Here is a 17,489-nt window from a genome sequence, read left to right on the forward strand (position 1 = left end):
CTGACCACGCGCCATATTGCGGAATTTCATTTGAACTACATTTATCATACTAAACTGAAATGTCACCCAATACATAGAATAACAGCGCCCTCTTGACAATTATCATATATTTCTGATAAATAAATAAATAAATAAATATTATAGGACATTATTACACAAATTGACTAAGTCCCACAGTAAGCTCAATAAGGCTTGTGTTGAGGGGTACTTAGACAACGATATATATAATATATAAATACTTACTTAAATACATAGAAAACACCCATGACTCAGGAACAAATATCCATGCTCATCACACGAATAAATGCTCTTACCAGTATTTGAACCCGGGACCATCAGCTTCGTAGGCAGGGTCACTACCCACTAGGCTAAACCGGTCGTCCAAAAGTCTCTGAGTCTGATCGGGCTTTATATCCTAAAAACCACAAATCTCGCAAAATTGTATTAAAATAACACCTTTCAGCGTACCCATCGAGTTTGAAAAAATACTTAGAATAAAGGTCAAAACAAAATTTGAATGTTATAATTATGAAATACCTAATAAATTTGTTCTAACAAAATGGTTTACGCCAGTCGTCATTTGTGGTTTTTGAACGCATCGAAAAGGGTTTATGATATGTGGGTAGATAAATTCATTGAGTTATATTTTTTCTAAGACTCGGTATTACAAGCATAATGACCATTAATTAATGACAGCCAAGCAGGACTTATTAACAACAGAGTTACGACCAGCTTGTTGTTCAGTTTTATTTCTGTTCTGAACTTGTTGAAAAAATACTAAATCCTTCTAATATGAGTAAGCCAATTAATTGTACAATGATTGCATGACATCAGTCAGTTCCGTTATACAAATGGCGTTCAATCGAACACTGTAATTACTTCAATTAGACTGAATTAGCACGTTTTTTTTTCATTGCATAACTTCCCGTTGTGTAGCTGTTCATGTTATGGCAAACAGCCGAAGCCGTGTGTCAGGGGAACTGCATCTTGTGTGCGGAGATAACATAAGTCCTGGTAAGAGTAAGCGAGGACAGTCTATTACATTTTGATCACTGATCATTTTTATTTACTGTCGTGTTCTCAGTTGCACAAGCGGTTATTACTATCTTTTCATACCAAGAAGTCACTTTTTAAGACTGTGCGTTTGAAAGAGACCCTGTCATTATCACGCAATCGCATCGACAACAACGTTTATCATACGGCCGCAGGACGTGTTACGTAGTAGTGTAAAAAAGTTATGTTCATTAAATTACTTAAATGTGAAACTGTGTGACTGTTGTATAGATTGAATAAACATCTATGCTGTCTTCGAAGCATCTGAAGTAATCCTTTACCTTGTACAAAATGCACGAAATCGGTTATATAAATACAATTATTTTCAATGTTGGTAAGCTGATAATATCATCAACTCGTCATCATCATATAGAAAACCATTTAAAAAAAACATGTTTTTTATTTTGTTTGTGTAATACTTTAGTTTAGTTACATGTGATATAAGTGATCTTACTTTGGAGGAGCGTGCATTTAAAGATTTAACTCTATACTTCTCTACTATTCGAGTCGAGAAGAATAGAGTTAAATCCATAACGTCGGATATGAACATCCGCCCAAAATGACATTTTAACATAACCATAATAAATAGTACATTATCTTCCTAACAAACTGACTCTGGTATTGCTATAATTTTTAGTTTTCGAGATTCAGAAATAGCACAATCGGATTAGGTTAGGACCAACCTCGAAATCTCTGGCAGAGACATAAAATTTGGTATGTATATAAATTAAAGGCTCCTTTTTCATGCCCACACCATTTGACAATTGGGGACCTCGAGGAATCGCAGCCATTTTGAAAAATGTGTGTGTAATGTGTAAGCTACAGGGTGTACTGAAACATCAGTATTTATACCCATAACCCTACTTTCTGGTTAAGTCGCAGTCAAGTAAAATGTTAATATTGGGGTAGATCACATACAAATGTATAGTTAAAAGTGAAATTCATATTCCTCCGAGTTTCCTATTAAGAGAATGTCCCCTGGAAGTGTATAAGCATTAAACTTAGATTTAGCAAGTATTTTCTATAACAAGATGTATTTTTCCCGCAAAGATATCGAGGACTTTTTTGTGTAGTATTTAATAAGCTTGAATGTTGCCTTACAACTATATTTTCATCAAGAATGTGGATTTAGAGTAAAACGATCCTCCTGGATGGTACACATTTTCCAAGATGGCTGCGATTCCTCGAGGTCCCCAAATTACAAATGGTGTGTGCATGAAAAAGGGGCCTTTAATTTATATACATAACAAATTTAATTATTGTTCCAGAGATTTCGAGGTTGGTCCTAAGCCGATTTTGCTAAAAGTGAGACATAAAGCATGATTTTCACATCCGTCTTTTTCCATACCGAAAGTATGGGCCTTACGGACAATAAGAATGGGGTCAGTACAGCGGTCTCAAGCACACGAATTTAAGCCAATCGTGGAGACTAACGCCCTAACGCGATTGGTTGATGAATTCGTATCACGCGCGCGATTGGTCGCAACTAGTTGCGTTAGACTGTGCGATTGAATTCGTGAGTGACACCACTGAACCACCATTCTTAGTTCCCGTAAGGCCCGTCCTTAGATATATGTCAATGCGTTTTATGCTTTAAGTAGGTACACAGTTTGGGCTAATGATTACTAATCATTCGGAATCATTTAACGAGGAGATTAAGTGAATAAATGAGCACTTTAGTCAGTCCCAGTCGTCGCATCGTTAGTACGCACATGCAGTGTCACTTTATCCGATGCTATCTCATTACATTGTGCTGTGGTTAACTTCTACGTCTGTAGCTAGGATGTTGTCTTTCATTGGGTTTTTGTAGAACAACTGACATCATTCATACGTACTACATACATACGTTATATATGGAGTGTTTTTCAAAGCTAAAAACAAAGCTTTACGTTTTTAAACAAAGGTTAAGTACTACTAAAACTACGTCCTTAAACTACGTCCACAAGAGAGATATGGGCATTGTGAATGTCGTCTAGCTTAGTGTAATAGGGCACAGCACAGCGGATGTCATTCCAGATCTAGAGCAGAGCCCAACTGGGGAAGTACCTCCACCTTACAGAAAACCGCAACCAAATAACACTAGACCCTACTCGTAGTGTTGTGTTCCTGCCAGTAAGTAAGGTTGCCAGAGCTCAACGAGGGGTGGGATGGTTGTTAGGGTCGGCAACGCGCATGTAACTCCTCTGGAGTTGCAGGTGAACATAGGCTACGGAGACTGCTTACCATCAGGCGGGCCGTATGCTTGTTTGCCACCGACGTATATAAATAAAAAAACTCAGACAAATTATTTTAGTGGAACGCCGTGACTCTTTTATTTGTGTCTAGTGTTTCGTGTAGAAACATAATATAATTATATTTGGAAATAAAATAATAAGGCGGTAAACAACATAAGTATTCATATGAAACGAAATAATTTTAAATTAGCAAAAATTCGCATGAAAGCTTTATAATATAACGTTGTGACGTCGCAGCGTGAGTCTTTTATAATAACTTGAAACTATAAGTTGTTATGAAGTTGGGCTCTTGCCAGTTGTTAGATAGACGCCTTACCGTGTACTGTGGTCTGTGGTTGCTACGGGCAGCGGCGAGTGTCAAGGGCGTACTTCCGACCCCGGTACTTACGACTGCTAAACCTACTAGCGTTCATCTCCCCCTTTATTCTTGCGAATCGCCAAGGCTGATTCATAACACACGTCTGATATCTCTTATGAAATATGGATCCGGCATATAAATTGTTAATTATTGTAATGTAATAAACATTTGGGCAAGTCAATAATTAGCTATTAGATTTAAACAGCTATTTGGCTATATTTTCAAAACAGACGATACCTTGTTACTTGTTACTTTTTTTGAGGTAGCCGACATATGATAGTTTAACGCCACCTAGTCTTGTTGACTACCGCTTTCATGTTTTACATACTTTTGGGTTACATTACGTATAAATATAGTTAGAGGCAGACCAGTATTAAATATATATTCCTTTGAAGATACGAGGTCGGTGTAATGTGCTATGCCAATGACTAATGATAATTCATATTCAGGAAACCGTTAAAATAGCCAAGTTTGCAAGCAGATAATTAAATTGTAATATCCTTTGGCTACAATTCCGCTGTACGCAGTTTATGTGCCTAAAATATTCGGTGTAGATATGTAGAGTAAGCAAAATAATCGTTTTTATTAGGGTTTCGTAGCCAAATGGCAAAAACCGGAACCCTTATGGATTCGTCATATCTGTCCGTCCGTATGTCACAGCCACTTTTTTCCGACAACTATAAGAACTATACGGTTGAAACTTGGTAAGTAGATGTATTTTGTGAACCGCATTAAGATTTTCACACAAATTAGAAAAAAAAACAATAAATTTTTGGGGTTCCCCTTACTTAGAACTGAAACCCAGATTTTTTTTTTTCATCAAACCCATACTTGTGGGGTATCTATGGATAGGTCTTCAAAATGATATTGAGGTTTCTAATATTTTTGTTCTAAACTGAATAGTTTGTGCGAGAGATACTTCCAAAGTGGTAAAATGTGTGTGTGTCCCCTGTAACTTCTAAAATAACAGAATTATAAAACTAAAAAAATATATGATGTACATTACCATGCACACTTCCACCGAAAATTGGTTTGAAAGAGATCTAGTGAGTAGTTTTTTTATTACGTCATAAATGGTACGGAACCCTTCATGGGCGATCATCATTCTTTTATCCCAATACAGCGAGAGTTTCGCGCAAACACGGACCTTCACGAGAGCTCAATGAGCTCATTGATCTTTGGCCATTTTACTGACACGAAACGGAGACAACGCAAACATAATATATACGAGACAATACGATACGTACATATGTAGACGAATACTCGCTCCACATTCCCGTATTCGGCAAATCCCGTATAGTTTTGTCTAGAATGTAGAGCGGGCTTTATCATACTCAAACGCATGAATAATGCGTCTTACGGTTTCTTGAATAAAGACATTATTTAATTCCATATCGTGCATGTTCATCATGCATCTACATGTTGCAGCCATGGTACATACAAAATCACATAAAACGTGTTGGTTGAGCTGATTTACGTTTATGACACCGAACACGCCAGCTATATTTATTTTTCTTCCACGTTATAGTGAGTGTTTTCGCAGTTGTCATAAAATTATATTTGGAGATTGATGTCACTATTTATTTTATTTATTTTTCAACATTATGTTCTCAACTTAAAATTATGATAGTATCACAATGTTTTTAATAGTTTTGATTGGTAGATGTCGTATTGCATGCCATGCCTGTGTGTAGCAAGTGGTCTGTATTGCATGCAGGTCTAGGCGGGCGTCGCAGCAGCTGTCGCGGAGTGCCGAGAGTATCGACCAGTCCTTCAAAAGGTAAGTATACGCCACCACACTATTTCACTGCACGTTACAGTAAGCTATAGCTTGTTTATATTTTTTGTTGAATTTTGTCAGAACATGTGTCTGATATAAGTTTCAAATAATGACTTCATCGTTTCATAACATTAGCCTATACATGCTTTGTTTCTGGGTCGGTTTGGAGTAAATTCATACATTCTTGATGACTTTATGTAACAAAAGCGTTTGCAGATAACGGTACTTATTATTTTAAGTGACTTTTGTCTGCTACAGCCTAATACATACCTAAAAAAACTAATTAATCCAACTGGAAAATTTAAATATTTTAGTCTTTTCACGATGGAATTTGACATATTCACTGTCTAATTAGCGTAATATTTGCAAACCGTCATGCCGAACTGTACAAGTTTAATTATAGTTTTTAACTGCTCCTAGGTGGACTCGACCCAGATATAACTAATTATGGTATATTTAAAGCGTTCGTCCAAAATGACATCAGCTTTTCAGGATTATTAAAGACTAGAGACGGACATATATCTTTTACATAAGTGCATTAGATTCGAAAATTGGAAGACGGGTTTAGATTTGAAGTTAATTTGAGTATAGTTAGTTTTTATGTAAACATAACCAAAGGTATCATTTGCTTTTGCAGGTCAAAAAGTCGGTCAGTGGATCATGGGTTCGCGGCCGCGTTCGAGCTGGACTCCCTGCGCTCCAAGGTGGAGGACAGGTTCAACGCTGTCCACAGAGGTGAGTCACAGAACACGGCCGACATGATGTTGGATGTCAGTGACTACAACGATAACGCTGCTAACGTTAACGTAAGCTTCAACTTCATGCAAACTGACGTACCTGCACTGCATAACGCAACAACGGTTGATATCCAAAACAAAGGAACACTATGAAATTGTCTTAGAACATACTAGATTTTTTTTCTGTCCAGTTAAACAATAAGTTTATTAGAAACTTTTAAGTTATTTTTTAAAAACCTATGGAATGATGTGTTACATGTATGGAGCGCCCAGCTAACAATATGTTTATTTATTTATTATAACTTTTCATCTTAGTAGCAGCTCACAAAATATAAGTACTTACACTTATATTCCAAATTTGATTACAATATACCTTATAGTTTTTGAGTAATGTGCCTGTGACCTACGGACAGACAGACGTTTACGTTATGCCACTGTAAATGTATGTACTTGCCTGGTGTTTTCATATAAATATGACTATAAAATTGTATCCGGCTTATAATGTTTATGGTACTATTAATCTAATCTCGTTGGTAAATAAAATCAATCGTAATGTCTAATGATATTTTTAGTCTTATATGCTTAGGTACGTGTTACTAACTAATACAATTACGCATCGCTACTCAACATTAACAATATTATTAAAACGAAACTTTGTCAGTGATTCACCCATTTACACATCAACATAAGCACTGAAACGAAAACCAAACAATTAGTAGTTAATTCGCGGATATTTCGTTTCCATGATGAACTCTGGTATTGCTTTAAAGTTACTCCCCTATCCTTCTTTTAAATGTATGCGAACTCTACCGAGCGAAAGTGACTATGTGATTTGCTAACAATTGTTGTTTCCCAACAAAAAATCCTCGATTCTGATCACTCACGTTATCGGTAGTTAAGTTACCGCAATATTGTTTTCTTTATATTGAATTATAACACGTTTTAATCAATGGCAAATGCCATAATAATTAACACGAAAACTAATAGACATTCGCAAGGGCAGACTATAACCAACCTTCAAAGTTTAAGGTTGGCTCTATAGAAAAAAAATCACAAACATATCTAATTTTCATGTATTTTCAATTGTACGTCGTTATCCTGTATACCATAGCAGTATAATTTTATTATAAAATAGCTAGTGACATAGTCGAGTGATTTGACTAGCAAAATATTTTTGGACTTATTGAGGTAAAACGTTAAACCTGCGCGACCGCCTAATCTTCCGTCACAAGTTTCGCCGTGCGCGCCTTCGCCATATCTTTTGTTCTTTTCTTATTTCCTGGCTTTACACAAACTGATATACCTAAAGCAGTAATTAAAAATAATCCTAATTGAAATCCGCCGAAGTGGCCCATTTTGCCTGAGACGTGACGTGATGTGGTCGTTCACGGGGCCGGGAGCACGTCGCTCATGTTAACGTAAGGCAGCGTGGATCTGCCGCCTAGTTTCCAGGAACAGCCCGATCGATAATGCTGACCCGCTTGTGCAACCCGTGATGACGTCCGTTTCTCCCTCATGTTTACTTTTCATAGGCTGTTATCGACGAAACTTTGTCAGTTGAACAGGCTTAAAAAGCCAATTAAAAGGTATCCCAAATTTTTTTAACAAAAATGGTTTGACTTGCATTTGTTACAGTTACACAAAAAACTTTATTTGTAAATGTACCTATTTCTTCATGCATTATATCTACTTCGGACCAGACAGGAAAATAATAATTTTAGATACTTTAGAAGTTATAAGGGAACAAATGAAAAAACATACATACATACCGATCAAAAACATAACCCTTCTTTTACAATGCCGTAGTCGGGTAGTTAAAAAAACCATCTAGACTTATGGGGAGGACTGGTTAAGGATTCCCGAAAAATTTCTACTCTAGTAGGTACTTATCGAGAAAAGTCATTTCTCTGGCAATCTGTATGCACATTTTTAAAATATATTATTTCTGAAATAAGAAAATGTCGCAACATCCAGTCCGTAAAAAATGTACCTAGTGTTTAATATCAAAATCACCCTTAAAACATACAACAACTGGAAGTAACCTTTTATGTCGTATTTGCGTACTCAAATGTCTGCTGAATTTTACGGGGAGGTGAACAAGTAAAACATGCAAAAGATTACACACACATGCCATAAAATCTGTGTCAAAACGCGAAGAGACACATGCACAATTAAATAAAAACTAACACATTTTATTATAACGCGCACAAACACACGGAAATGTCTTAATACGATTTTTTGCACATTGTGCAAGGTATTTCGTAGAGGGCAAGTTACTTTAAGGCGAATCTATTACTGGATGCTCTAAGTTACTGTCATACTGTCAAAAATCGATAATCTAATTACCGCAATCAAGACTTTACAAATAAACTTTCAAATATGCACGTGTAACCAATATTGCGATGTACAAATAAGTGATATAATTAATAACATAGCATTACGAGTCCTGCAAAATTTTATTTAATACATTTGTTCCAGATGAGGATGAACACGCCAAACGACTACCACCTCCGCCGCCGATTAAAACTATTACTTACACGGTACGTTTTAGGAATTTGTGGTATTAGCTAATTTAATATCAGTATTTATGTACTCGCTCAAGCAATCTTCCAGTGGATTATAATAGTATTGTTTATCATATTTCTTTTTCACCTTAAGGGACGTTGACACTATTTAAACCACTTGTTACCGTTAAAACGTTTTCTAGTACATTTTATTTCGAGTACATCGGAAGTTTCATCATTGACTACTGGGTCCAGCGTCACCAGTCAAAAAGCGATCAGTTCGTCAACTGTGGCTGGTTCTACTGTCCCTAAGTTTGCACGTCAAATGCTACGTCAAGTATGTCGCGGCCTTACGTTGCCACTCCACACCAGTCGATGCCGGTCGATTTTTTATTTTTCATAGTGGAAACAAATAGTTTTTTGAAGAAAAGTAGGAGGGCGGGGTGGGGGTTATCTCTGAAATTTGACATATTATTATGATTACAGGAAATACTTATATATATATTACAGGAATATAACTAGGAAACGAGTTCGAGGTCAGAAAAATTATATTCCTGAATATAAAATATAACCACACCTCTATCTTGATAACTTTTTTTTGTAATCAAAAACATGTTTTAATTTTATTTGTAATTTAATCACCTTTGCGGTTGTTTATTATACTTAATATTTCTATGAGATTACATTAAAAACACCTTTCAAATAAAACGAAATCGGTCCATATAATAAAGAATTATCCCAATAAAAACAACATAATACACGCAACTACGCAAATTAGTTGGCCTATTCACCGATAGATGGCGCTGTTCACAATTATGCATGGTATCCTTCTGGTCAAGTCTTTATTGTTAGATGAGATAAAGCTGGTCAACTATTTATGCTGGCGCGAATTTTTAATTTCATATCCGACGATAACCCTTCGCTCCTACCTTTTTTTAAAATTTACCGAGTTTTTCTACTGACGGTGTACAGACATATTGACAGCCTTTAATTTAAAATATGCACGGAACCCTTGGTGCACGAGCTTTTTTTCTTTCCAGCGGTTTTTGCTACGTGATTAAAAATCTATCTTAGTTCGTGGATGTTCGTCGAGTAGGTATAAGTATAGTTATGTATATTTTTTTCATATGTTTGTGGATGAGTTGATAAACTTAAGGGTGTAATCAGTTCCTCTGATTTAATGAAGAATATGTGCTTGAATTCAATTACAGGACTTCTTTTAAGTACATCATATCATCAGAAAATACTTCATATTTCAAATGATATTCAAGTGCTAGCATTAGCATGTGCCTGTTTTGTAAAGTGAGTTGTAATAATTTGTGTCCAGGTCAGGGACCGCGACACGTTGACGTCGCTGGCGGCCCGCTTCGACACCACGCCCTCCGAGCTGACCAAGCTGAACAGGCTCGCCACACAGTTCATCTTTCCCGGACAACGGCTGTTGGTACCGGACAAGAAGAAAGGTGACAACGTCATTCAATTATTCTATTATTTTATGCTGCTGTGCCCGTGCCCCTCGATGTATTAGTATTTGCATCTTTTAACTGCGGCTTCGACTCAAATCTTATTGCATAATGCACTATAACCCGATTTAGAATAATTTGCCTTTGATAAAAACTATGCCGCAGAGTCTCGACTTGTCGCGCAAATTTTACAGGCTTTGCGAAACTCGGCCTTCATCGTCGTCAACGTCTTACTCGGTTGCAATAGTAGTTCATTTATATTATCGGCCGGTTAGTCGATAAGGAAACATTTATGCAATCGTTTGGGATTACTCGGAAAATGGATTTCTCTGGCGTGGCGGTATCACGGTTGCGATTTGAATGGAACGACGCCATTCAATCCCTAAATATCTCTGTAGTGTGAGTTTTCACATCGTAAAATATAGGCATTGGCAGACAATTAATAAAAAATAAATTAAATAAAAATAGCCTTTATTTCTACTACCTTACAATAACTTAACTTACAATTTAATATTTGGTCATTTTATACTTAAACAGTTGTAATTACTTATATGATATATTATACTTTAACAATTATTTATAATAGAAGTCGCCTCTGTGGCGCAGGCCTTCCCCATGAGTCTCCACACTTCTCTATCGCGGGCCTTTTGCATCCAGTTGTCGCCAACTATTTCGTTAAATATATCCTGCCATCTTTTCCTAACAAGGGAAAAGACAATTAATCCCAAACGCCAAACATAGATGAAACGAACGTCTTATCGTATCTCATCATTCTTATCTATCAACTTAAAATAGTCGACCTACTTGTTTAAGGCCAAAAGTTCACATTCGGTTTACATGACCATTTTGGAAGACAGTTGGGTAGCAAGAAAATAGATCGTATATGAATCGTACTACAGCTATGTATAGTCGAGTTCATAAATATGTATAGATTTCTTCACTTTAATCCTGCAATAAGGTGTACCGTACGTCAATACTAAAAGAAGTACCAGCTGAGCTCCTTCTCAGATTTGAGAATTTTGAGTAAATATCTCCGTCACGCTGACATGACGGGGCAGCTCCTAAAATTAGTGCGATAAGGACAATCGTTGACGATCCCAAACTAACAAGCGGTATTGAACCTTTAAGTCTAAGGAGAGACTTTGCCTCCTTGTGTTGTGTGTGTTCTACCGCTTGTACAATGGGCTGTGCTCTGAAGAATTGTCTGATATGATGCCAGCAGCCACTTTCTATCACCGCACCGCTCGCCGTCGGCAGGGTATTCATCCTCACACCCTAGAACCTACATGGTCAGGTACTGCGCGGTTTAAGAGGAATTTCCTCCCGCGGACGCTCCGGCTGTAGAATGAGCTCCCTTCCGAGGTTTTCCCGAGGGTCTACAGTATGGGGTTCTTCAAAAAAGGAGTGTACAGATTTTTTAAAGGGTCGGCAACGTGCATGTAGCTCCTCTGGAGATGCACGCGTTCTTAGGCTGCGGTGACTGCTTACCATCAGGCAGGCCGTATGCTTGTTTGCCTCCGTCGTGGAATAAAATATTTATATGCTAGGCATCTGTTTACAGCGCATATAGCACGCCGTTTTTAGGGTCTTTTAAAATTTACTAGTTCTTATAAAAACAGAAATATCAAAAACATCAAAACTAAACGTACAAACACAAAAACATCTAGGGCCAAAATTCAAAGAGATGAAATGTCGAGAAAAATTACCACTAATGTTTCCTCTTAAGAAACCCATGAGACTCGGACGATATAATCAAATGTTCATAGTCTCTGGACATTGTTCATAGATTAATGTATAACAAGCAGAAACGTCTGCGAACGATGCTATTAAGCTTAGGTTACATTTAGAAGTGGAAAAATTACTGTCTTTACCCAAGACAGTAATTTTCCCACTTTTAAATTTATTGTTCATAGACATTGGCATGTGTCTAATAATTACCTACATGTAACATGTAACTTTTTATATATTAAAGTTGCATTTATTTTCAAGTAGGTTTCTACCTACTTACTTCTACTTTTTTTAATTGCAAAACAAATAAAAACAAAATCCTGAAAAGTGTAGCTCGAGCAAAGATAACCTTAAAAATAGCACGTAATGGGACAGGTTCAAGCACTGTCGGGTTCTTTCACGTCAACTGCCAAGATTATGCTGCAAAAGTAATATGCCTGTGAGACAAATACTACCAAATGGAGAACCACTTATTGATTTAATTAAAAGAGTTTTGCTTTATCCATAGTTCTCTACACCACGTCAATTACCAAATCCTTAGTAATGACATTAATAAATAAATTATAGGATACTATATTTTACTACAGATGGTTTATACCAAATACAAACCATTGTTTATTTCTGTGTCGGTCATTACTTGCCCACTCTTGGTGTGTGGATCTATTATCGGAACGTAGACACTTTCGCCTCTTATCTCCACAATCATATCAATGACATCGATTAAAAGCGTGATTCTGTGAGCTCCGGCCGGCGTGAAGCAAAACAATAACATTCAGCCTTGGTGTTATTCATTCATGTGCGACGTAGACATGAAACAAATTTTTCTCGTATTTGCACAGTAAACAAGAGTTTCCACCGTCAGTGGGCAGCTTGCAGTCGCGGGCGCGCTACAGTGCCGACATCACGCGCTACAACCAACCCGTCACTATTTTAAACTACACTTTAGACCACACTCTATAATTACCCCGAACTAAAATCAATCGTGGATGGTTATCGCCGGCGCCAGCGCCTGCCAGTGACAATAATAATGTACTTATCTAATTCATTTCATTACCACGCAAGATAAGTGCTGCAGTGAAACGTGTTTGAAACTTCGGCAATATGTTCAGTGTAGATTTTCTGAAGCGTTGGTATAATGGTACGTTGAAGGTTTTACATTACACTTAATACCTATACACATTTCGCTGTTCTAATCTAAGTATTAGGTGATATAATAATGTACGTGTTATATTAAAAGAAAACAACTCCGCATCAATATTAGTTGACACAAGTAACGTAGTTACGAAGAAATCGTTTCCAGGTGGCGATAAGGACTCTGATGGTCCCTCGGAGAGCGGGGACAACACGTCGGAGTCAACAGTGGGCCCGCCCAGCGAACCTGCACAAGAAAAAGGTACTACTACATCGCACCTCACAGCTGTGCCAATATACGTCGCAGGCGCTTATCGCACAACACTATCACACACTAACGAACGGCATTTTAATTTCACCAACTTTGTTGGCATTGTTAATATTTATGATTATTTTCATTGTGTATGATAGTACACAATTGTATGAAAATTACGGCAGTGAATGTAAAATAAAAGAAACAAGAAACACCTGGACTGAATAAACAACGAAAATATGTAATAAAGTTTCAGGTATATTATGTTCTATCACCGTACTATCCTTCATGTCCACGAGCCAATGCCACAGTTCAGGCGCACGTTCGTCGCGTGAGCACACCGATTTCAGCTCTAGAATCGCGTGTGTATTATGTTCATTATTGCTTGCAGGGGACTATAATACGACTACAATAATAATATCATTATTTATTCAGAAAAAGGAAATCTGCTTTTTTCCTTTAAGTATCAAATGCCTGTTAAATAAAATTTTATTCATAATAATCTTTAATACAAAAAAAACTTACTTCATAAACCAATTTGAAATGCCATTAAAATTATTCACGACCTTAGTGCATCTCATGGCACTTACAATTAGCTCCAAGAAGTAAAATACTTGTCATGGAAAGTTCCATTCAGATCTTTATCAGCAGTTAGGTACATTTAACCACATGTTTATGCTAATGCTCAGTTTTAAGATGATTAATAGAAACTGCTTGAAGTATCCTTCTAAGATTTGAGAAGCTCCTTCGATTCCTCGTCGAACCCATCACAACTCGACCTTGACAATATATTGGTTAACTTGACAAACTATTGATAAAAATCTACCTTGCTGAACAAACATAACAAAAAAGTCAAATCGCCAATCGCTAAATATTTACGTGTCGTTGAGGTGTTCTGTTCTGGTCTTCATCAATACTAACTTTTATAATTAAAATACTTGCATTGTTGATAAAAATACAAAAATCAGAGATTTTTGGAGAGAAACATTTGAGGAGTTACTTCAATTCCTCATGGATCCCATCATCAAAGCTGAATCATTATATAAATGGGACGAATCTGTAAGTATATACCTACTCTAAAACAAAAAAAAACGTTCCAAATCGGTTGAGAAATGACAAGAGTTCTACATTAAAAAAATATACAACCGAATTGATACCTTCTTGCACCTTTGGACCTTTTGGAAATTTAAAGTCGAATAAAAAAGGCTTTATTCAGATAATTTTGCTGAAGAGTCAAAAGCTCCTACGATATATAAATATACCAGTTAAGATTAATAAAAAGTTTGTTGACATAATTTCAGAAGAATCGAAGGCGAAGGGACTTCATAGGTCGATTCACTAGAAGTAGTAATTGTTCACCTAGGGTTAAAAGGGACGCCATTGGTGAACAGAGAGAGAGCGCCAATAGTTCGATGGTAAAATAGGTGTTTTCACCCTAGTTGAATGAGGAACTCAACTTGAGGGATGTGAAATCTCGGCTATTTATATATGATTGACACGATAAAGTTTATTTTAAATTATCATAATGAATTTACAATAACATTAACTCAATGAATCCAAAGAGTAACTTATGGGAATTATGGGAAGAGTAAATTTAATTGCAGCATAAAACATACATAATTACACATGTATATTATTTGAATTAACATAGGTGTTTAGTGTTTACATATAGAATCGTATATAACAGACTTTTGCACTTACCCATTAGTTGAAAAGTGACTGTACCTTTATCTATGTGGATAAAAACGTGACCGTAGGAGAGAGTCTTAACACGTGATGTAAAAGGAGTGTTACTTATATGTTTTACGCCGATGTTTCAATGTGTTTGGCATCAGGTAAGCTGTACTCGTATTAGGGTATTCCGCATCACTTCTGATTACCCGTTTATTCCGAAAATAACTAATAATTATATAATTCCAAAGTTCATTTTTGGAATTTACGGATAATAGGATGTACTTGAAACCACCTTATTAGCAAACTTAGTAGTAACGGGTTTTCAAAAAAATTGCTACTTTATAAAGAGTCGTTTAGATTGAAATTAAATACATCATCTTGATGGCTGTGCGACAAATCATAAGTATTTATCGTGAAGTGACTGAAGTTTGTAATGCAACGCCTAATTTGCCCTTATCGCTATCTAACAAGATTTCTTTATTATAACGCCAATCTCATTCTTATCGAAATAGGAAAACTGCGTGCTTATTCAACAACTGTTATGTTGGATGAGGAAAACAAGAAGGGACATAATAAAAATAATGTATAAGAATAGAATATGTCAGCGTGAAGTGTAGACGTAAATGTAGTGTTACGATAATGTTTGTGGTATGTGCAGAGATCCTGGACAGCCTGCGGCCCGTGTCGCCGGAGGCGCCGACCAGCAGCAGCGCCCCGCAGCGCTTCCTCAAGATCAACGTGCGTCACATCACAGACGGACAGGTGCTTAACTTATTACTCTTGGTACATTTATAAGAGGGCATAGTTGATGCTTTTTAAGTCTCTCATAAGATGGTGCTTTGACGGTTGTCATAAAGACGCTACTGGTTTCAACATGCAATTAATATGCGTGTTTATTCACAAGTGGCATAGTACATGAACGGGGGGCTAACTCAGGTTTAACCGGTATACCCCGGGCTAGTGGGATGGTGCAAGTGGCGCAAAGAGTCTTCGTACAAGACACCCTTTTGAAGCGCTACAGCGACTGAAATTTTGGTGAATTGCGATTGTTTCGGACGAGAGCGAGTAAAGAAGGCTAGGAAAGTGCAATGCGAGTGTGTATCAAAGTTGCATCGCAACTGTATCGCTAACATTGTGTTACCAACCTTAATTTTTTTTTTCATTGCATAACATCATCTTGGTCATTCGATACCAGTTAGCCATATGCGATGGTTCTAATAATTCCACTTTAAATATAATTACAATTAATGAAACAAACGTATTCTTATGTAAAACTGGACGCCGCTCCGACACAAATTGTTATTCAGATTCGAAACTGGAAGCGCTTGTCAATTTGCATTTCAGCGTAAACACCTCTGAAGGGCGTTCAGTTTTAGACTATCAATGTATCAAGCGGGTTGAAAACTATTTGAAAAAAGAAATGTCTACGGAACGTTATTTATGAGGTAAATATTTTGCAACAACTGTTCAACCGAACAGTTATAAAATGTTTCAAATTGTTTCAAGCGGCTATACTCTATTTATAGTGTTAGGTACTGTTATTGTGACTTGTTTGCATATAAACTGAATCAGATTAATTTTTGAATACTGCCCGCTTGCTTTGCGAAATACATGTTCATTTAGTCTTGATTGACACAGGCAATTACACTGGCGACGTTTATTTTAACAATGTTATGTCGGCGAGAGTTTTAAAACTTGCACTGCTATTACGGTAATCCTTTTTCTGTGCGTATCTGCTCTTGCCAGGCGGCCTATTTTGACCATCGAAATAAATTATATGACGAATAAAATCCAGCTATATTACAACATGCCAAGCGGCAGCTTTTAATTTATTTAAAGCTCTAGGTTAATTATTGAAGTGCAATCAATTATATTTTTAACCGTATAATTCTAACATTTTCATTGAATATTTAAATCACGTTGCACGAACAAACTTTCGTTTAAATTTTGATGATACGATTCCTCTTAAATATAGGCTTTTTTATTTTTTATTTGTAGTCTACGTCATAATTTGGGTTGTGATTGTCTTTATATATTTAAAGCCAAGGTGTACGATAAGCACTCCTCATATGACTCTCTACAAGAGAGTTCTCTGATTTCTGGACGTGATAATTTGCATTAAGTATTTATATTAAATTGGTATCGTATTTGTATACCTATGCGAAAGCGTTTGCTAAGGCGAAACTTTAATGCAACGTATGCGAAATGACGCGACGCATTGATAATCATGTTGAATTAAATGTAGATTTGATAAAGACAAAAGAAACTTGTGCCCCTAAAAGCGTATATGTAAATCGCGCTTGGGCTGACAGGTTGGAGTTGGGTTGCAGGGCGTGGTGTCGGGCGTGCTGCTGGTGACGCCGAACGCAGTGATGTTCGACCCGAACGTGTCGGACGCGCTGGTGATGGAGCACGGGCCCGAGTCGTACGGGGTCATCGCGCCCATGGAGTACGTCGTCAACGCGGCCATCTTCTATGACATCGCGCACATGCGCACGCACGGACCCGACCAAAACACTAACAAGTCAGTTCATCCCTTTATCTAACATTGGCAATATTCATAAACAAAATATT

The 17,489-nt window shown here is 36.9% G+C and overlaps 1 protein-coding gene across 24 annotated transcripts in view; it reads left to right on the top strand.

Annotated features, from left to right (window-relative positions):
• Positions 1-17,489, top strand: part of LOC133519967 (TLD domain-containing protein 2) — a 184,824-nt gene that overhangs the window by 110,996 nt on the left and 56,339 nt on the right. For 11 of the 24 annotated variants that reach the window (XM_061854276.1, XM_061854309.1, XM_061854284.1 and 8 more), the window contains 7 exons: positions 5,363-5,425; positions 6,063-6,160; positions 8,641-8,702; positions 9,994-10,129; positions 13,158-13,250; positions 15,574-15,677; positions 17,228-17,439. In XM_061854276.1, coding sequence (XP_061710260.1) covers positions 5,363-5,425; positions 6,063-6,160; positions 8,641-8,702; positions 9,994-10,129; positions 13,158-13,250; positions 15,574-15,677; positions 17,228-17,439 — 768 coding nt within the window. Of the gene's footprint in view, positions 1-5,362; positions 5,426-6,062; positions 6,161-8,640; positions 8,703-9,993; positions 10,130-12,619; positions 12,996-13,157; positions 13,251-15,573; positions 15,678-17,227; positions 17,440-17,489 lie in introns of those variants that run through there. The other 13 variants (XM_061854192.1, XM_061854395.1, XM_061854207.1 and 10 more) reach the window with 4 other exon arrangements.

Source organism: Cydia pomonella, chromosome 1 (genome assembly GCF_033807575.1).
Source record: "Cydia pomonella isolate Wapato2018A chromosome 1, ilCydPomo1, whole genome shotgun sequence".
Lineage (NCBI taxonomy): Eukaryota > Metazoa > Arthropoda > Insecta > Lepidoptera > Tortricidae > Cydia > Cydia pomonella.